The sequence below is a fragment of the Lepidochelys olivacea genome (genome assembly GCF_965140295.1).
Source record: "Lepidochelys olivacea isolate rLepOli2 genome assembly, chromosome: 12".
Classification (NCBI taxonomy): domain Eukaryota; kingdom Metazoa; phylum Chordata; order Testudines; family Cheloniidae; genus Lepidochelys; species Lepidochelys olivacea.
In genome coordinates, this window is record NC_140422.1 from 43112252 (window position 1) to 43134502 (window position 22251).

Sequence of the window (22251 nt, forward strand, 5' to 3'; positions counted from 1 at the left end):
TCAGTTGAGGATTGCGAACCAGCAGGCCATCCTCAACAGGCATAATTTCAACTCCTGGGCGGCGGTGGGGAAGTTTAAGGACAACCTCCCGCAAGGTTCCCAACAGGAGTTCATGGCCCTGGTGGACGAGGGCAAGGCAGTAGCCAAGACCTCCCTGGATTCAGCGGATGTGGCAGCTAGAACAATCGCATCGGGGTGGTCATGAGGCTCTTGGCTTGGCTCCAGGAGTCAGGCCTGCTGCCCAAGGTCCAGAATACACTCCAGGACCTCCCTTCGAAGGGTCCGGCCTCTTCTCGGACCAGACAGACACGAGGCTGCACAGCCTTAAGGACTCGTGGGCTACGCTTAAGTCGCTGGGTATGCACACCCCGGCGACCCAGAGGAAGCCCTTTAAGCTGCAGCGTCGCCATAGGCATGAGCCTTACCGTAGGCGAGGCAGGGATAACAGGCGCCGGGCAACAACAACAGTAACAATAATGTGCCGGGCCAGAACCAAGGCCAGCACAAACCCCAGCCGGGCACTAAGCCAGGCTTTGAAAGGTGCGCTCGAGGACAGCGTACCAGACCAGTCACCGGATCCGTCCCTTTGTTTCCTGAACTGCCTGTCCCGTTTCTCCCGTGCATGGTCCAACATTCCGTCAGATCGTTGGGTCTTACGCACGGTGCAGAACAGGTACCCGCTGCAGTTCTCCTCCCTTTCCCCCTCCCACCTCCCTTCCCCGTCCCTCTTCAGGGACCCCTCTCACGAGCATCTCCTAGAGAAGGAAGTCCGCTCTCTGCTAGAGACGGGGGCGGTAGAGGTGGTGCCACACAGCCTAAGGGGGAAGGGGTTCTACTCCTTCATCCCCAAGGCCAAAGGGGGCCTTCGCCTCATCGTAGACCTGCGTAGGCTCAACAAGTTCCTGGCCAAGGCCTGGTTCCACATGGTCTCTCTGGGTACCATCATCCCTTCCCTGGATCCGGGGGACTGGTACGCCGCCCTCGACATGAAGGACGCGTACTTTCATATCGCCATCCACCCAGCACATCGGCGGTTCCTACGCTTCACCGTGGGCCAAGAACATTACTAGTTTGCAGTTCTCCTGTTTGGTCTAGTTGTGGCCCCATGGGTGTTCACGAAGTGCATGGCCGTGGTGGCAGCCTTCTTACGGAGGCAGAGAATCCGGGTGTACCCGTACCTTGATGACTGGCTTCTGGCGGGTCGATCCGAGGCGGAAGTGCTGGGCCATGTGGAGGTGGCCCTGAGATTGTTCCGCAAGCTGGGACTCCTGGTCAATGTCCCCACGTCTACGCTCGTACCCACGCAGAGAGTAGAATTCATAGGAGCAGTCCTGGATGCGGTGCAGGCCGGAGCAAGCCTTCCAGTATCCCGATTCCAGGCTATCCAGCAATCAGTGGCCTCCCTGCACCAGTCTCCAACGACAACGGCCAGGTGCTGCCTGTGGCTGCTGGGCCACATGGCAGCATGCACGCACCTGGTCAGGCATGCCAGACTGAGACTCAAGACTCTGCAGGCGTGGCTCGCTCGGGTGTACCGCCTAGGCAGGGACCCCCTGGACTTGGTAGTGACAGCCCCAAGGGACGTGCTGGACTCCCTGCGGTGGTGGCAGTCCCAGCCCGTGGTTTGCAAAGGCATCCCCTTCGCCGCCCCACAGCCGGACCTGACGCTGGTGACAGATACGTCAGACCACAGATCGGGGGCTCACCTGGGGGACCTCATGACGCAGGGGTTGTGGTCCAGAGCAGAGCGTTTGCTCCATATTAATGTGAAGGAGCTCAGGGCGGTTGGTCTTACCTGCCAGACCTTTCATGCCACTCTGAGTGGTCACAGCGTGACAGTTCGGACAGACAACACTACTAAAGATAAAACAAACAGGGCGGGGCCCATTCCTCGCCACTCTGTCTCGAGGCTCTCCTCCTCTGGGACCTTTGCATAGCCCATGCAATTCACCTTGAGGCGTCTTATCTCCCGGGGGTATGAAACTCCCTCAGCAGGTCGTACCGCATGCACGAGTGAACGCTCAGGGCGGACGTCGTGCTTTTGCTCTTCCGCAGGTGGGGGTTTCCCGGGGTAGACCTGTTTGCCATCAGGGCCAACGCCCAATGCCCACGGTTCTGCTAGTTCCAGGGCCGCAGCCCGGGCTCGCTTGCAGATGTGTTTGCAATCCCATGGAGAGGGGGCTTGATGTATGCCTTCCCCCTGCTCCCCTTGGTACACGTGGTCCTACTCAAGATGCGCAGGGACAGGGAGGCGGTGATCCTCATCGCTCCAGTCTGGGCCCGCCAGCACTGGTACACATCGCTCCTAGAGTTGTCGATGGAGGCCCCAGTAGTCCTGCCCCTATACCGGGACCTCATTACACAGGACGGCGGGCAGCTTCTCAACCCCGACCTGCAATCACTGCACCTGACGGCTTGGAGGCTCTGTGGTTAAACGCCCTGGAGAGCCAGTGCTCCCTTCCCGTGCAGCAGATTCTGCTTGGCAGTAGAAAGCCCTCTACCAGGGCGACCTATATGGCCAAGTGGAAAAGGTTCTCATGTTGGTGTGAACCCCAACAGGTGTGGCTGTGCCAGGCCCTGGTGCAGGCCATCCTGGAGTACCTCCTGCACCTCAAGCAGCAAGGGCTAGCCCCGTCCTCACTCAGAGTACATCTGGCAGCCATCTCCGCCTTCCATCCGGGGTTCTTGGGGGGCTCGGTGTTTTCCCACCCAATGGTGGGACGGTTCCTTAAAGGTTTGGAGAGGGTGTTTCCGTACTCATGCCCCCCAGTCCCTCCATGGAACCTTAACCTGGTCCTCTCTAAACTCATGGGACCCCCTTTCGAGCCCCTCACTTCCTGTTCTCTCCTCCACCTTTCCTGGAAGGTGACGTTTCTGGTTGCCATTACCTCAGCCAGAAGGGTGTCCGAACTGAGGGCCCTCACCTCTGAGCCACCATATACAGTGTTTCACAAGGACAAGGTGCAGCTCCGACCGCACCCCAAGTTCCTCCCTAAGGTGGTCTCCCAATTCCATTTGGGCCAGGACATCTGTCTGCTGGTGTTCTTCCCGAAACCCCATACGGACCCGAGTCACCGCAGCTTGCACACCCTGGATGTGCTTCGAGTGCTGGCATTCTATTTGGAGCGCACCAAGCCCTTTAGCAAATCTGCGCAGCTGTTTGTGGCTGTAGTCAAGAAAATTAAAGGCCTCCCTGTGTCAGCGCAGCAGATTTCGTCTTGGATTACAAGCTGCATCCGGGCATGCTATGAGCTCTCAGGTGTTCCGGCCCTGGCGGTCACAGCCCACTCAACCAGGGCGCGGGCAACTTCCACGGCGTTCCTGGCACAGGTCCCGATTCAGGAGATCTGCAGAGCAGCCACCTGGTCCTCAGTGCACACCTTCACGACCCACTATGCGGTCAACCAGCAGACCAGAGAGGACGCAGCGGTTGGCAGAGCGGTCCTCCGAGCAGTTGTTCCATGACTCCTACCGTCCTCCAGAGGTAAGCCTGTAATTCACCTAATGTGGAATGGACGTGAACAAGCACTCGAAGAAGAAAAAACGGTTACTCACTTTCTCGTAACTGTTGTTCTTCGAGATGTGTTGTTCACATCCATTCCTCCACCCACCCTTCTACCCCTCTGTCGGAGTCGCCGGTAAGAAGGAACTGGAGGGGGTCGGGCCGGCAGGGGTATATATGCACGGCGCAGTGGCGCCTCTCGGGGGGCCCCGCCGGCCTGATGGGAGCCGCCAAGGGAAAAAGTTTCTGACACTCGTGCACGCGGCGCACGCACACCTAATGTGGAATGGACGTGAACAACACATCTCGAAGAACAACAGTTACAAGAAAGTAAGTAACTGTTTTTTCAATAAACTAAATAGATTGACCTCAGATCATTTGGTTGGCTCTTCTCTGAACCCTTTCCAGTTTTTTAATATCCTTTTTTTCATAGATATTTAGGTCAGAAGGGACCATTATGATCATCTAGTCTGACCTCCTGCACAACGCAGGACATAGAATTTCACCCACCACTCCTGCAAAAAACCTCACACCTATATCTGTGCTATTGAAGTCCTCAAATCGTAGTTTAAAGACTTCAAGAAGCAGAGAATCCTCCAGCAAGTGACCCGTGCCCCATGCTACAGAGGAAGGCGAAAAGCCTCCAGGGCCTCTTCCAATCTGCCCTGGAGGAAAATTCCTTCCCGACCCCAAATATGGTGATCAGCTAAACCCTGAGCATATGGGCAAGATTCATCAGCCAGATACTACAGAAAATTCTTTCCTGGGTAACTCGGATCCCACCCCATCTAATATCCCATCACAGGCCATTGGGCCTATTTACCGTGAATATTTAATTACCAAAACCATGTTATCCCATCATACCATCTCCTCCATAAACTTATTGAGTTTAATCTTAAAGCCAGATAGATCTTTTGCCCCCACTGCTTCCCTTGGAAGGCTATTCCAAAACTTCACTCCTCTGATGGTTAGAAACCTTTGTCTAATTTCTAGTCTAAATTTCCTGGTGGCCAGTTTATATCCATTTGTTCTTGTGTCCACATTGGTACCGAGCTTAAATAATTCCTCTCCCTCTCCAGTATTTATCCCTCTGATATATTTATAGAGAGCAATCATATCTCCCTTCAACCTTCTTTTGGTTAGGCTAAACAAGCCAAGCTGCTTGAGTCTCCTTTCATAAGACAAGTTTTCCATTCCTTGGATCATCCTACTAGCCCTTCTCTGTACCTGTTCCAGTTTGAATTAATCCTTCTTAAACATGGGAGACCAGAACTGCACACAGTATTCCAGGTGAGGTCTCACCAGTGCCTTGTATAACGGTACTAAAACCTCCTTATCCCTACTGGAAATACCTCTCCTAATGGATCCCAAGACCTCATTAGCTTTTTACACAGCCATATCACATTGGCGGCTCATAGTCATCCTATGATCAACCAATACTCCAAGGTCCTTTTCCTCTTCCGTTACTTCTAATTGATGCGTCCGTAGCTTATAACTAAAAGTCTTGTTATTAATCCCTAAATGCATGACCTTACACTTCTCCAGTTTACAAGGTCATCCTTGTATTACTCCAGTTTACAAGGTCATCCAGATCCTCCTGTAGGATATCCCTGTCCTTCTCTAAATTGGCAATACCTCCCAGCTTTGTATCATCCGCAAACTTTATTAGCACACTCCCACTTTTTGTGCCGAGGTCAGTAATAAAAAGATTAAATAAAACCGATCCTTGAGGAATTCCACTGGTAACCTCCCGCCAGCCTGACAGTTCAGCCTTTCAGTAGGACCCATTGTAGTCTCCCCTTTAACCTATTCCTTATCCACGTTTCAATTTTCCTATTGATCCCTATCTTATCCAATTTAACTAATAATTCCCCATGTGGTACGGTATCAAACGCCTTACTAAAATCTAGGTAAATTAGATCCACTGCGTTTCCTTTGTCTAAAAAATCTGCTACTTTCTCAAAGAAGGAGATCAGGTTGGTTTGGCACGATCTGCCTTTTGTAAAACCATGTTGTATTTTGTCCCATTTACCATTGACTTCAATGTCCTTAACTACCTTCTCCTTCAAAATTTTTTCCAAGACCTTGCATACTACAGATGTCAAACTAACAGGCCTATAATTACCCGAATCACCTTTTTTCCCTTTCTTAAAAATAGGAACTATGTTAGCAATTCTCCAATCATACGGTACAACCCCTGAGTTTACAGATTCATTAAAAATTCTTGCTAATGGGCTTGCAATTTCATGTGCCAATTCCTTTAATATTCTTGGATGAAGATTATCTGGGCCCCCTGATTTAGTCCCATTAAGGTGCTTGAGTTTCACTTCTACCTCAAATATGGTAATGTCTACCTCCATATCCTCATTCCCATTTGTCATGCTACCATTATCCCTAAGATCCTCTTTAGTCTTATTAAAGACTGAGGCAAAGTATTTGTTTAGATATGGGGCCATGCCTAGATTATTCTTGACCTCCACTCCATCCTCAGTGTTTAGTGGTCCCACTTCTTCTTTCTTTGTTTTCTTCTTATTTATATGGCTATAGAACCTTTTACTATTGGTTTTAATTCCCTTTGCAAGGTCCAACTCTACTTGACTTTTAGCCTGTCTGACATTATCCCTACATGTTCTGACCTCAATAAGGTAGCTTTCCTTGCTGATCCCTCCCTTCTTCCACTCCCTGTATGCTTTCTGCTTTTTCTTAATCACCTCTCTGAGATGCTTGCTCATCCAGATTGGTCTACATCTCCTGCCTATGAATTTTTTCCCCTTTCTTGGGATACAGGCTTCCGATAGCTTCTTCAGCTTTGATTTAAAATAATCCCAGGCCTCCTCTACCTTTAGATCTATAAATTCTTCAGTCCAATCCACTTCCCTAACTAATTTCCTTAATTTTTGAAAGTCAGCCCTTTTGAAACCAAAAACCCTAGTTGCAGATTTATTTTTGTTAATCCTTCCGTTCAGTTTGAACTGAATTAGCTCATGATCACTTGAGCCAAAACTATCCCCTACAACCATTTCTTCTATGAGGTCCTCACTACTTACCAAAACTTTTTGAAGTGTGAACATCAGAATTGGACACACTATCCCAATAATGGTCTCAGTAATGCTGTAAGCAGAGGGGATACCACCTCCCTATTTCTTCTTGATATTCCCAGCTTATACAGCCAAGGATCAAGTTGCCCCTTTCAACCATAGCATTGGAATTGGCATCTCCTGCTCAGGTGGTTATTTACCGTGACCCTTAAATCCTTTTTAGAGTCAATACTTTCCAGAAAACAGATCCCCATCCTGTAAGTGTGACTTGTGTTCTTTATTGGTGTATGACCTTGCATTTGGTTGTATTTGAACAACATGCACTTCAATAAGCCCAGTGTACCAAGTGATCCAGGTTGATCTCTAGAACTGACTCATCCTTATTACTGTTTACTAATCCACCAATTTTGTATCATCTGCAAACGCTACTATAAGCGAGTCTTTATTTTCTTCCAGATCATTGATAACAGTATTGAATAGCATTGGGCCATCAACAGACCCTGCAGGACCCAACTAAAAAAGCTCCTATTGGATGATGATTCCCCATTTAGATTTATTTTTGGTGATTTATCAGTTAGCCATTTTTTAATGCATTTAATCTGTTAATTTGTAATCAGAATGTTGTGTATACAATGTCTTAGAAAAGTCTAAGTATATTATGTTAACACATTTATCTATGTTATCCAAACTTGTAATCTCATCAAAAAACTGTATCTAGTTTGTTTGACAAGACCTATTTCCATAAAACCATGTTGATTGGCATTAATTATGCTACTATCATTTAATTCTTTATTGATTGCATCCTATATTGGCTTTTCCATGATTTTGCCTAGGGTCAGTGTCAAGCTAATCAACCTATTGTTTCATGGGTCATGTCATTTATCCTTATTAAATACAACATTAGCTTGTTTCCAGTCATCTGGGACTTCCCCAGCATTCCAAGATTTGTTAAATATCTACACTCAGTGACCCACATAGCTTCTTAGTCAATTCCTTTGAAACTCATGGGTACAAGTTCACTGGTCCTGCAGAGTTGCCTATGATGAGTTTCTCTTCTGCTTTCATGCATGTAGGAGCCAGGAGCAAAGAAATCAGACCACTGGGCAAATCCTGGCCTTACGGTCCCTGTTCTCACTACCATGTTTCCTTGGAATTGCTGGCTGTCTCCTATCCGTATCAGAAACACAGCTAGTAAGCAGCTGAACCTTTCCTTCGGCTGCTTCCCTAGATTCTCCTGCCCAGGGAGCAGATTAACGCTTTGGGTCCTGTGCCTATGAATTCTGATGGTGGCAGGTTCTGGCTCATGAGATGTGCTACTTTGGGTTTTCCCTTCAGCAAACTGAGCAAACTGGAGCAGCTAGAAGAGCTGAACCTGAGTGGCAACAAGCTGAAGACGATTCCTACAACGATCGCAAATTGCAAGCAGCTGCACACACTTATTGCACACTCAAATGAGATCAGTATCTTCCCAGAGATCCTGCACCTACCTTGTATTCAGGTATCCCTGAAGGGTGAAAGGCTTCAGGAAATAGCTGGGGTGGAGGGATAACTATGGAATTCCTGGGAGAGGAACTGCAGGCTCCAGCGTTAGAGATGCAGGTCCCATAGAGGGTATAATATGTGCATCCTGTATCTATTCTGTTCCTTCTTGTTTGTTTCCTCTCTAAATTAAACAGTCACAGACTTTTCATTCCCTCCTTCAGATTCATTGTCCATCTCTGAAACCCCTCTATTTATATAATTTATGAGACAGCAGGAGCAGAACTGAACACCCAAGTCCAGCTGAGAGTATTCTGCACATATCTGTATGGGGCCCAATCACTACACTTCCCACCACCTCTGATCACCATCCCCGTGGGGCCCTGTCACTGCATTCCCTGCCCCATTTAGGATCTCCCCCAAACTCCTAAGAGCCCTGTCACTATATTCCCAACTCAATCCCATTACTGATCTGCACTTGGTGGTGGGTTCCATCACTACATTCCCCACCCCACTGCCAATTAGCTCCCAGAAATATGTCATGAAAATGGAACTGACAGGCCTGACCTACCAGTGGAAAAGAGACTTAGAAGCAGATAAGGCGAAGAACTAGTGATCTGTGACCCAGAACTGAGAGAAGCTATCCTCCTGAAGATATTACACTCCCCTTATAATATGGAGTTGAGGATATAGCAGCAGGGCCTCTGGGGGTTGGAGAGAGATCCAAAATGGGGTGGGCAATGTAGCGATGGGACACTGGAAGGTGGGGGTGAGCAGACATATGGAGGGGAAATGTAGTGATGAAGCCTTTGGGGGGTTGCAGGGAAGGGATCCCTCTCTGTTATGCTTTCTCTATTCTGCAGTTTGTAGACTTGAGCTGCAATGAACTAACAGAAATCGTGATCCCTGAGGTGCTGCCAGCTACCTTGCAGGAGCTGGACCTGACTGGAAACACAAACCTGGTGCTAGAACACAAGACCCTGGACATCTTCAGGTGAGTTGTGGGGCTGCCAGGCCAATGAAGCAAGAAGCTCTCTGGGAAGGGCTTATCAAGCTGGGCACAAGCTCACAAGATGCATTTTAATACAGACAAATGTAAAGTCATACGTCTAGGAACACAGAATGCATGCCATCCATGCAAGATGAGGAACTCTATTCTGGGAAGCCATGACTCTGAAAAAGACTTGAAGGATCATGGTGGATAAGCAGCTGAACATGAGCTCCCAATGCAATTCTGTGGCCAAAAAGGGCTAATGCAATCCTTGGATCTATAAACAGGAACCTCAAGTAGGAGTAGAGAGGTTGTTTCTTCAGCAATAGTGTCCAGTTCTGGTCTCCACAACTGAAGAAGGATGTCGATAAATTAGAGAGGGTTCGGAGAAGAGCCATGAGATGATTAACGGATTAGATAACATACCTTATAGAGATAGACTCAGGGAGCTCAATCTATTTAGCTTAACAAAGAGAAGGTTAAGGGTGATTTGATCAGTCTCAAAGTACCTATATGAGGAACACAAATTTGATAATGAGCTCTTCAGTCTAGTAGACAAATATATAACAAGATCCAATGGTTGAAAGTTGAGGCTGGACAAATTCAGACTGGAAATAAGGTGTACATTTTTATCTGTGAAGCATGTACCAGAGGTGGAAGTAATGTGTTGACTGGGTCACTGAGCACAGCAAAAGTCCTTAACATCCCCTTCCCACAGTCATTCATCCATGACTGACTAATGCTGTTTGTCTTGCAGCAGTCAAAGTGCAGATGCTGGCTCTACATCAGCATAGAACTGTTAGGCAAAGAATCTCTTGGTTGGCACCTTGTAGATACATAACAACAGCCCATGGAAGGCTTCGTCCTTAATCTCCTTTCCTGGGCTCAGCTTCTTCCAAGGGGCTGCTTTTTAGGAACTCTAGATTGGTAGGGTGAACTGGCCTTTACCCCTAATGCTTATATGGAGATGCCCCAGGCTGTTGTGCAGTCTGTGGGAGCAGAATGACCTTTGTGGTGCTCTCTCTGCAGTCACATTGCCACCCTGAAGATTGATGCCAAGCCCTCCCTCACAGCAGACTCAGTACTCTCCTCTACGCTGTGGAATCATGGGTTAGCCGAGATGGCTGGCCAGAGGAATAAGTGAGTGTTATTGCCTGATGTGAGGCTCACACATGGATCCTGAGACACCCATTCTGTTCTGGGGCGAGGGGCAGCATACACTGCTGAATGACCATCCAGCCAATCAAACCCTGGTGTCCTCGGGAGCTAGCCAGCCTTCTGTGGCTTCCTGGATCATTTGCCTTCTCCTGGCAACTGGGACCTCCCTTCCCCACTCCCTTCCTTGACTAAAGTCCACATGCTCTGGGACACTGAGGGCCTCTGCCCCCCATCCCTGGGTAGAGCTGCCTTTTCTCTCCCCGTGTGTGTGTGTGTGTGCACACAGAAACCACTAGGTAGAACTACCTCTGTACTCCCCATGCAGACTCTGCATGTTCCCCCTATGCTGGCAAGGAAGTATGGCCCCATTGGTCTGGACACTAGCCTTGGACTTGAGAAACCTGAATTTATGTCCCAGCTCCATTGCACATTTTGTATGTGACCTTGGGCAGGTCACTTAGCCTCTCTTTGCCTCAGTTCCCAATATGTACAATGAGATAATAGCACTGCCCTACTTCACAGGGGCATGTGAGGAGAAATAGTTTGGAGATTGCGAATCACTCAGATACTATGGTAATGAGGCCATATAAGTACCTCATATAGATTCAAGCTGCTTTTACCCTCCCCCTGTAGGCTCTGTGTGTCGGCCCTGGCTCTGGGGAGCTTTGCAGACAGCGTGGAAGCTGTGTACGGCATGTTTGACGGTGACAGGAATGAGGAGCTGCCCCGCCTCCTGCAATGCACTATGGCAGACGTGCTACTGGAGGAGGTGCAGCAGTCGAACATAGACTCTGTGTTCATGTCTAACACCTTCCTGGTCTCCCACAGGTAGGCCAGCAGGTGCTGGGGGCACTTGTTGAAACTGGTCAGACTGATGCATGGAGATGTGAGAAGGGCACAGGAGAGATCCTCTCCCAGTGCAGGGTAGGGAGGCTGCACCTGTGAGCAAGGATTTGTTTGTTCCTGCAGTTTGATAAATGGGTGAGAAATGTGGAGAGGAGGCTCAAGTGGGTGGCTGGTTTGTTGAGGGAGAGGGGGCCTTCTTGCATCGATGGGAGAGAGGGAATCTCACTTGTTGATACAGGATCGAGTGTGGATGATCTCTGCAGGGTGTTCAGCTGCATCTCTCCCAATGGGTAGGGCTTCGGGTCATGGATATATATATCACTCTGATACTTAGCACTCTGTGTATGAAGGAGAGACACAGGCCCATTTGTTAAGTACCTGTCATTGGAAGCTTTATTCTTTTCATACTGTCTCTTCTTTCCAATAGGAAGCTGGGGATGGCTGGCCAGAAGCTGGGCTCCTCTGCTGTCCTTTGCTATATTCGACATGATGCTACTGACCTGGCTGGCAGCTTCACTCTGACATTGGCCAATGTGGGCACATGCCAAGCCATTCTGTGCCGCAGTGGAAAACCCCTGCCCCTTTCCAAAGTCTTCAGCCTGGAACAATATCCTGAGGAGGCCAGGAGAGTCAAGGAGCAAAAAGCCATCATAACAGAGGTCAGTTCTGCCTTTCTGCAGCTCAGCTTTCATTCTGTAATATGGGTTTAATAACAGCACCAGGCTCTAACATGCTGCAGAGGACATCACAGCAGAGTCTACAGAGATAAATATTTGAATCTCTTTTGTCTCTGCTCCTTCCCAGCTCTGTTCCTGCTGCTGGTGGGACATTTAGCATTGAGCAGTCTTGAAATGCCATGCTGAACAGACAGCTGGGCATATCTGGGAGGGTGAGGGATAGGTATTGGAAGCCAGCATATCTAAAACCCCAACGCCAGCTGATGTGCGTTGTCTCCCTGAGGCTCATGGTGAAGATCCTGACCTAATCAAAGGGTCATTCACTTAGTGAAACAAATGAGCTGTTTCAGCTCTTCACTCCCTCTAGCATGGGGCCACATGGATGGGGATAGATTTTAAAATGGTCATTTTCTGGGCTAAAAGTTAGGATGATTTGAATCTAGTGCAGCAGGGCTCTGACTGACTATATTATGTGTGTGTGGGAGGAGGGGTCGCATCTTATTCTGAAACATCTATTCTTCTTTGAGTGATGGTCCCTATGTGGATTCCAATCGCGGGTGCATATGCGTGCCATGTGCTGGAGCTGGAACTGTTCATAGTAGTGTTTGTCAACCCGAATGTGTGTCAACCGCGTGGTGTATCCAAGGCTTTAAGAAGCTGTGCGGATCGATGCCGCTCCAGTGCTCTCTTACTGCCGCATGGCCAGAGTCGGAACGCCCATTCCTCGGTGATCGTAAGCTTGTTTCGAGTTCTCTAGTTCTTGCGGTATATAGTTATTCATAGAGTAATTGTCCATCCTCGTTTTTCGTGTCCCTTAGTTGTTAGTAGTCAGTTGTTAGTTAGGAATAAAAATCCAAGACTTTCCCCTTGGTGGGACTCTCTTCCCAGCCAGGGCACTATGCCCAGACAAGCAGGGTTTGAGTACTGTGCTTCCTTCCCTCGCCCATTCTCGGTGAGCAAAGAACATGAACGATACCTATACTGTCTTGACAAAGCTCACATCACTGCACGCTGCTTTATCTGCTTCTCCTTCCCACCCCAAACTCAGGAAGCTTCAGAGATTTGCCTCCATAAATTCCTGATGGAGGAGACTATGTGCCCTCGTGCGCCACAGAAACCAGCACCAGTGTATCTGTTGGATGGCCGCTCTGCGCCAGCGGCCAGCCCTACTTCCAGCCCGTCCTGCCGGGCACCAGCGTCACTGCCACATCCAGGGAAAAAGCACAGCATGGGCACGAGCACAGCATTTCCTCCCCAAGCCGTGGCAGGTCAGGTGAGACATCTCACACCAAAGATGAGGCTCCCCCTGCGAAGACGTCTCATTCTGAGCATAGATCCCAACACCGTGCTCCAGCAATGATGACCTCGGCCCCAGTACCAGCCCCGCAGCCTTTGCCTCCACGGACAACCAGTCTGCTGGGACCATCTGGTATCTCCTGCCTGGTCCCATGCACCCCAGGATGCCTGTCTCCCTTGACTCCTACGACTGAGCTGATGCTGCCATTTGCTGGCTCTCCGCCGCACTGCCGACCACCCACGGTCCTCCATTCCTACTTGAGGAGCCTCTCTTATTGATGAACCGCCCTCCATTGCTTCCCACTGCTCTGATGGTCTCGGACACTTTGCCGATCCGTAGTTCACCTACCCAGAAGGGACCACCAGTTCCAAGCGACCCTTATGCTTGGCACTGTTGAGCAGCTTGGGACCCATAGCGCACTGAATGCACTGCCGCCAGTCTCCATCTGCTACCACCGCCCGTGGGATAGCTCAGTGGTTTGAGCATTGGCCTGCTAAACCCAGGGTTGTGAGTTCAATCCTTGAGGGGGCCATTTAGGGATCTGGGGCAAAAATTGGGGATTGGTCCTGCTTCAAGCAGGGGGTTGGACTAGATGACCTCCTGAGGTCCCTTCCAACCCTGATATTCTATGATTCTATGACTCCCCTTCGGATGCCCCTGCTCCACCAGATCCACTTGCACCGCTGGCACTGCTGAAACAGTTGGCCCCGCCAGTCTCCATCGGCACTGCCTCCTTTCCTGATGATGTGCCCACACCTCTGTCTCTCACCTTCAGATGATCATGCTCAGTATCAAGCCCGCCTTCATCGTATGGCCACTGCCCTCAAACTTCCTGTGGAGGACATGCAGGATCCTCAAGACCAGTTCATGGATATTCTGCAGCCTCCAAGCCCCACTCGTACGGCCCTAATGCCATCCTTCAACCTGCACAAACAGTCGGGCACACACCAGCTTCCTGTGTGTCTATTCTAATGTGAGCTGAATGCCACTATTTCATGCCGGCCAAGGGTATGGACTTCCTTTTCCAGCACCCCGCTCCAAATTCCCTGGTATTCCAGGCAGCTACGGAGCGTGCCCACCAACAACACCTTTGCTCCACTCCCCCTCCTTCCCTGACTAGGCAGGCAAAAAGCTTGGCCTTGTCGAGCATAAGGTTTACTCCTCTGCGGGCCTCCAATTTTGTATAGCCAGTTACCAAGCCATTCTGGCCAAATATGACTCCCGTTCCTATGCCAAACTGGCACAATTCAGGGACCTTCTTCCCCCAGACAAGCAACAGGACTTTCAGTCACTCATAGACGAGGGCATGTTGGTCACCAAAGTCGCACTTCAGGCTGCAGTGAACACTGCAGATACCACCTCCCGGATCGCTGGCCTCTGTGATGGTGCTCCACCGTGACTCATGGCTAAATTGCAGCCCCCAGAAGGAGGTCCGGACAACTGTTGAAGATCTCCCCTTCCGTAATAACAGACTTTTCAGCAACAGGAGGGATGAGTCCCTTCACTCCCTGAAAGACTCCCGAGCCACCCTCCGGTCCCTGGGCCTCTATACCCTGGCCCCAACTCGTTGACAAAACTGGTCCTCCTGCCCCTGCCCCCAACAAACTTACCAGCCTTATCCACAGTGCCAGTCTGAACTACCCCATCGCTGTCCATGCTCTCAATGCCTGCAACAATCTTTTGCCTCTAACTCGGCTGCCTCCATGTTCACCCACTGTACCCCCAGACACAACTTTTGACTCCTTCGCAGAGAACCACGAACCTTCCTCCATTCCGCTGGTTATACTCCACATCATCTTTGGCGACCGACTTGCCCTATTCGCCTGCAGCTGGGGTAAGATTACTACCAACCAATGGGTGCTTGATGTCATTCGCCACAGCTACCTAATAAAGTACTTTCTTTCCCTCCTCGCCACCCTCCCCATGGTCATCCTTTGGACCCCTCCCCATACCACCCCCTCCAACAGGAAGTGGACGCCCTCCTCCACAAGGGCGCCACAGAGCAAGTACCACAATGCTATCGTGGCCATGGCTTTTACTCCGCCTGTTTCCTCATACCGAAGAAAGGGGGTGGTATCTGCTGTAACTGGGTCAGACCAGACCGCTACAGGAGAGACAGGTATATTAGCCCCAGGATAAGCAGGTCTGTTTTCCCTTGGTAGCTGAACAGGGGTTACTCTAGGTTAATTAGGACACCTGGGGTCGATCAAGGGCCTGCCCAGAACCTGTTACGAGCCTCCCCTCCAGCCAGATAGGGGTGTGCGATAGGAGCTGTGGGAGGAAGGCGAGCTACTGGAGAGCTGGGCGGTGCAGACACTGACAAGCACCAGGAAAGAAACCATGCAGGTACAGAGGCAAAGGGTGGGAGAATCCCTGCCCAATGGGGCGGACGGCCCTTCTGGGCCCCCGAGGTCTGAGGGAAGAGACTCTGCCAGAGGGGAGAGACTGAACCAAGTGTCTGGTCTGTTGCCACCACGCCCACAGGGGCTACCAGAAACTGAGAGGCTCCTCTTCCCCTCCCCCCATCAAGGAGGCCAGAGGGGAACACTGCTCTGGCAGGGTGTGGACAGCAAGCCCAGGGGCATGAGGAAAATTCTGAGGGAAAGAGGAATACCCCAGCCCGCCGCTAAATGGAAGCGCGGGACCCTTGAGGTGGAGAAGAAGCTCTGTCACACAGCCCTGTCCTGGAGCTCTGCTTACTCAACAGATTTATCTGCAAGTTCCGCTTCCGGAGGGACACATAAGAATGGCCATACTGGGTCAGACCAAAGGTCCATCTAGCCCAGTTTCCTGTCTTCCGACAGTGGCCAATGCCAGGTATCCCAGAGGGAATGAACAGAACACATAATCATCAAATGATCCATTCCCTGTCTCCCATTCCTAGCTTCTGGCAAAGAGCGGTTAGGGACACCATCCCTGCCCATCCTGGCTAATAGCCATTGATGGACCCATCCTCCATGAACTTATCTAGTTCTTCCCCTGATACTTCTGTGTCTTCCCAGGGGAGCCTGGTTCACAGCTTTTGATATGAAGGATGCCTATTTTCATATCGACATTCATCCTGCCCACAGTAAATTTCTCCACTTCGTGGTAGGCAATTCACACTACCAGTTCAGAGCCCTTCCCATAGCTACTGCCCCCCCAAGTCTTTACCAAGGTCTTCGTCATCCTAGCGGCATATATGTGCCGCCTGGGACATTCCCTCTCTCCCTACCCTGCTGTCTGGCTTCTCGTTGCACTCTCCTGCACTCGTCTCCTTGCCACTATCCAAACTGGACAAGCTCAGCATCTGCATCAATGAAGACAAATCAATACTTACTCCCACTCACAACCTCATCTTCATAGGGGCATCTCAACTCTGTCGCGGTCCATGCCTTTCTACAGTCAGACCGTTTCGCTGCCCTCACCACTCTCATTGCGCGCATTCGCCATTGACCTCACACGTGCATCCGACTGCCTCTCGCTCTTTAGTTACATGGTGACCTGCACCACGGTGACACCCTTCACACGCCTTCACATGCACTGCCTCCAACTCTGGCTCCAGTTGACTTACAACACACAGAGGGACCCTCTCTCCAAGCTGGTTCTCTTCCCCCGCTTCCATCCTGGTCTCCCTCACTTGGTGGTGCAACCTGTCCTAACGGGCATCCCTTTCACACCTCCGGTGCCATGCACTACCCTGACCACCATTATCTTCCTGGCAGGATGGGGAGCATATGGGGAGGGCCACATGGCCAAGGGCCTCTGGTTACCCAGGGTAGCCAGAATGCACATCAGTGTTCTTGAACTCCAAGCCATCCACCTAACCTGCCGTGCACTTCTACTATTTCTCCACTCCCACCATGTCCAACTGCTCTCCGACAACATGGCGACAGTCGTATGTATCAACAAACAGGGCAGGGCCTGCTCCCTCTTCGTCTGTATGGCTGCCATTCTTCTTTGGAATTGGTGCCTCAAACACAGGATCGCGCTCCATGCCATGCATCTTCCCGGCATGAGCAACTCCTTCGTGGATAGCCTCAGTTGCTCCTTCTCCTAGTTCTGCAGTTTCATATTTGAGTTCCTTCAGAACTCCTGGGTGAATACCATCTGGTCCTGGTGCCTTAGTACTGTTTAATTTATCAGTTTGTTCCAAAATCTCCTCAACATGGGGCAGTTCATCAGATTTGTCACCTAAAAAGAATGGCTCAGGTGTGAACCCACTGATTCAGCTGTAGTCACCTCTTGGACCAGATCCTGTGTGCCACTTAGGACTAAATCAAGAATTGCCTCTCCCTTGTGGGTTCCAGGGCTAGCTGGGTCCCACTGCCTTCCTGCTGCGGCTGGGCAGCTGCTCAGGGTCCCACTGCCTTCCTGCCACAGCTGGGCAGGTGTGTGGTGTCCCCCCACCAGGTTGGGGGCTGGGAGCTGCAAGGCTGGGGCTAGCTGCGAGCTCCAGCCCCAGGGCAGAAAATGTCACGGAGGTCAATGAAAGCCACAGATTCCATGACTTCTGTATCCTCCATGACATAATCATAGCCTTACCTATTATATCAATATTCTCATTTAATAACAGGCATTCAAGTTCACCCATCTTAGTATTTAGACTTCTTGCATTTGTGTACAACCACTTATAAAATTTGTCAATACTTAGTAGTCTGCCTTCATGTGATGTAATTAAATGAGAATCTTTTTCTTTTGACTGTTCCTTTTCTGTTCCTACCTGTTCTTTATCATAGAATCATAAAAGATGAGGGTTGGAAGAGACCTCAGGAGGTCATCTAGTTCAACCCCCTGCTCAAAGTAGGACCAACCCCAACTAAATCATCCCAGCCAGGGCTTTGTCAAGCCGGGCCTTAAAAACCTCTAAGGATGGGGATTCCACCACCTCCCTAGGTAACCCATTCCAGTGCGTCACCACCCTCCTAGTGAAATAGTTTTTCCTAATATCCAAGCTAGACCTCCCCCACTGCACCTTGAGACCATTGCTTCTTGTTCTGTCATCTGCCACCACTGAGAACAGCCTAGCTCCATCCTCTTGCAACCCCCGTTCAGGTAGTTGAAGGCTGCTGTCAAATCCCCCCTCACTCTTCTTTTCTGCAGACTAAATAACCCCTGTTCCCCCAGCCTCTCCTCAACTTCTATCCTCTCCTCTTTACTATGATATAAAGTATCCCCTTGAATAAATCCTCCCCTAAGGGACATGTCTGTCCAAACCATGTGCACTTCCGCACCTGCCAGATTTTCCCCAGCCTTTAGTTTAAAAACTCCTCTGTGACCTATTTAATTTTACAGTCTAGGTCCATTTTGGTTTAGGTGGAGCCCATTCTTCCTGTAGAGGTTCCTTCTTTTCCAAAAAGTTTGATGATACCGTTATGGGATACTTTGTCCAGTTCTCTTGTCCACACTTAAAAAAATATGATGGCAAGTGGAAAGGGCTTAGAAAAGAGCTACACAAATTATTTGAGGTCTGGCACACTTGCCTTATAGCAAGAAACTAAAGAAGCTCAATCTATGAAGTTTATCTAAGAGAAGGTTAAGTGGTGACTTAGTCATTGTCTATAAGTACCTACAAGGGGAAGAGATTTGTGATAGTAGATGTCTCATTAATTTAGCAGAAAAAGGTGTAACAAAATCCAGTGGGTGGAAGCTGAAGCTAGACAAATTCAGTCTAGAAATGAGGTGCAAGTTTTTATCAGTGAGGGTACTTAACCATGGGAACAACTTACCAAATGGTGTGGGGGATTCTCCATCACCTGCAGTCTTTAAACCAAGACTGGATAATTTTCTGAAAGAGATGCTCTAGCTCAACCAAAAGTTATTGACTTGTTGCAGGAATCACTGGGTGAAATGTGCTGGTCTGTGTTAAGCAGCTGGTCAGACTGGATGATCAGAGTCGTCCTCTCTGACCTTAGAATCTATAAAGGTTTTCCCCCACCATTTACTCCTCCATGATGTGGCAAGACCACCTGTAGGAAGGGAGTATGTTTCTTGCCAGCAAGGGGCCAGTTAATGCCACTTGTGGTTATGTGCCATGTGTCACAGTTTCAGGGCAACTGCACTTGTATTCTCCCTCTATGGTCCACCAAGTGCACCCATTTTATGCTTCTGGCTCCCAACCATCATCTCTTTTGTGTGGAGATCTGCATCTCACTCCCTCCTGACCAGGGATTTTAAGGCTCTACAGCTCCCTGCCTTACACTGTGGTATCCTCAGCAAGCCAGACTCCCTAAAAAGGTCATCAGCTGGGCTTTGCTTTCTTTCCAAGGGCTATGGTCAGTGTATTGTCCATGGTTATAAGATACCACACAGCTCTGTCTAAGGAAGCCCATTTATTCAAAGAAAACCATTACAGAGAAAATGTATTAAAACAATAAAAGAACTTACACATGCTAACCAGAGGTCACCCCAACTCTAACTTAGGGTCTTGGTAGGTTTCGGTTCTTCAAAACCCATCAGTGGGTTTCCCCCATGGTTACATATTCATCCCTTTTAGATCTGGAACCAGAACAAAGGCAGCTGTTTCTTTATACATCTCTGGGCTTTGATCTTGGCCTTCTATGAAAGGTAGTCAGCAGATAATGACCTTCTTCTCAGGGCGTAGCTTCAAAAAGCTGGGTTTTTGTCTAACCAGAGTTGGGGAATTTGCATTAACTTCTCTCTAAGGATTCCACAAAAAAGTCACTTAACACTTACTGTCCCAAAAGTCCATACTTATCTGGCACATTTCAATATAGTCTTTGAGCTCCCAGGTCTTGCATCTATCACATCTCTCCCTCCCTCCCTCCCCCCCGCGCGAGAGGTGATGTACAGTCCCAGTCCACAATAATACGTAAACTTCATACAATAAAGTATTAAGGATATTGCAGGACATTGTCACACTATGTATAATGGTCTGCTAGGAGCGGGACTGAGACCCACTTCCCGTAGACCACAAACCGTCCACCCGATAGGTATACACTAATAGATTATAAAGCCAGAAGGTTTCAGAGTGGTAGCCATGCTAGTCTGTATCAGCAAAAATAATGAGTCCTTGTGGCATATTAGAGACTAACTAATTTATTTGGGCATAAGCTTTCATAGGTTAGAATCCACTTCATCAGATGCATGGAGTGAAAATGCAGGAGTGGTATAAGGGACCACTGTAATCATCTAGTCTGATCTGCATAACTCAGGCCATGGGACTATACGAATTATTTCCTGTTTGCACTAAAGCATATTTCTTAGAAAAACATCCAGTCTTGATTTAAAAATTACCAGTGATGGAAAATCCACCACAATTCTAGATAAATTGTTCCAATGGTTAAGTAACCTCACTTTGCCTATAAATATAAGCCTCATTTCCAGCCTAAATATGTCTAGCTCAACTTCCAACCATTGAATACTGTTATATTTTCTCTCCTAGACTGAAGAACCCTCTGTTATCAAATTTTCTTCTCTGTATAGAAACATATAGAGTGTGGTCAAGTCATCCCTTAACCTTCTCTTTAAGTTAAACAGATTGCACTCCTTGAGTCTGTCACTATAAGACAGATTTTCTCATTTTTTAATCATTCTCATGGCTCTTCTCTGACCCTCTTCAACTGATCAACATCCTGCTTGAACTGTGGACAGCAGAACTGGACACAGTATTCCAACAATGGTTGCACGTGTGCCAAATACTGAGGTAATACAATTTCCTTACTCCTGCTTGATATTCCCCTGTTTATACATCTAATTATTGCATTAGCCCATTTGAAAACAGCATCACATGGGGAGCTCATGTACAGCTGATTATCTACCATGACCCCCAAATCTTTTTCAGAGTTACTGCTTTGCAGGATAGAATCCCCATCCTGTCAGCATGGCCTGCATTCTGTGTTTGTAGATGTATGACTGTGTTTAAGTGTGGCCAAATGCAGAGGCGACACGCAACTCTTGATGGTGGCGGGGTCCACAATTTAAGGGGGTGGGGCACTTGACCACCCCACATGTCATCTCTGTTCCCTTTCCCACTCCCCTCCCCAGGCCTCCCGCTCCAAGCCAGCACCACCTTGTCTCCACACCCCTCACAGCTCCTTCCCCACTTCCTCCATTTCTTCCCTGCCACGGGCGCAGCACAGGCCAGTGGCCTCCAGACACCTACTGCCAAGCAGGTAACTGTGGTTGCGGATGAGGAAGTTATGGGACTCAATGGGCTTCCCTGTGCCCCCTCTGGCGAAGCTGCACTGCCAGCCCCATCTCTCTTCCCTGCTCTGGGACCCTTCTAGCAGGATTCAGCAGGTGCGTGGTGCCTATGCCTTTCCCAGGCATACTACCCTCAGCTGTGCTCATCCTAACCCCCACCCTGGCAGAAATCTGGGGGGCATATGACTCTGTGTGCCCCCATGCTTCGCTTCTGGCCAAATGTATGTTGTTTGCTTGTACCCCTTTTATGAAGCTATCTAGATTATTCTGTATCAGTGACCTGTCCTCTTCATTATTTACGACTCTCCAATCTTTGTGTCATCTGCAAACTTTTATCAGTAATGATTTCTTTTTCTTGTAGGTCATTGATAAAAATGTCAAATAGAGTAGGGCCAAGAGCCAAACACAGCAGAACCCCACTAAAACACAGCTGCTCAGTTATGGTTTCCTGTTTACAATTATGTTTTGAGACCTATCGCCAGTTTTTAATTCATTTAATGTATGCCATGTTGATTTTGTATTCTAGTTTTTTCAAAATGTTGTGGGGTACCAAGTCAGGTGTCTTGCAGACATCTCAGGGCTTGTCTACATGAACTTTTAGTTCTCCTTCAAACGACTGTGCACATAGATGTTCCCCTAGGTGGCCTCTGCTCTCCTTGTGTTCTCAGACAAAAGTATAAAGGGGTGGGTCTGCCCCCCTCCCTCTCAGTTCCTTCATTTTGCACATGGCAAGAAGTTGTGCTCCCCATAGCATTTGCTTCAGTTAGCCAGCGTTTCAGAACTCGTTTAGTGTGTATTGTTGTAGTAGTATTTTGTGTAATATAGTTAGTTTAGGTAGCATTTAATAGTTACATGGAGAATTTATTATGCAAAAATCCCCAGGTTTTAAGAAGTGTGCCACATGTAAGGGTGTTATGCCTATCTGTGACAAGGATAAGAGCTGCTTGATTTGTCTTGGTGAGGGCCATGTGAGAGACAAATGCCCTACTTGTACATCCTTCCCCACCAGGACTAAAAACAGAGGGATTTATGCCTCAAAGTTCACCTCATGAAAGAGGTGATGCGTCCTGTGTCAAAACAGAGCCCTGACTGGGAGAGATAGTGGGTTCAGAATCCAC

General features: G+C 49.0%; 1 protein-coding gene across 2 annotated transcripts in view; it reads left to right on the plus strand.

Moving 5' to 3' along the window:
- Positions 1–22251, plus strand: part of PHLPP2 (PH domain and leucine rich repeat protein phosphatase 2) — a 148460-nt gene that overhangs the window by 102591 nt on the left and 23618 nt on the right. For both annotated transcript variants that reach the window (XM_084644526.1, XM_084644527.1), the window contains 5 exons: positions 7876–8038; positions 8883–9013; positions 10040–10150; positions 10802–10996; positions 11442–11673. In XM_084644526.1, the coding sequence (XP_084500652.1) occupies positions 7876–8038; positions 8883–9013; positions 10040–10150; positions 10802–10996; positions 11442–11673 (832 nt within the window). The remainder of the gene's footprint in view (positions 1–7875; positions 8039–8882; positions 9014–10039; positions 10151–10801; positions 10997–11441; positions 11674–22251) is intronic.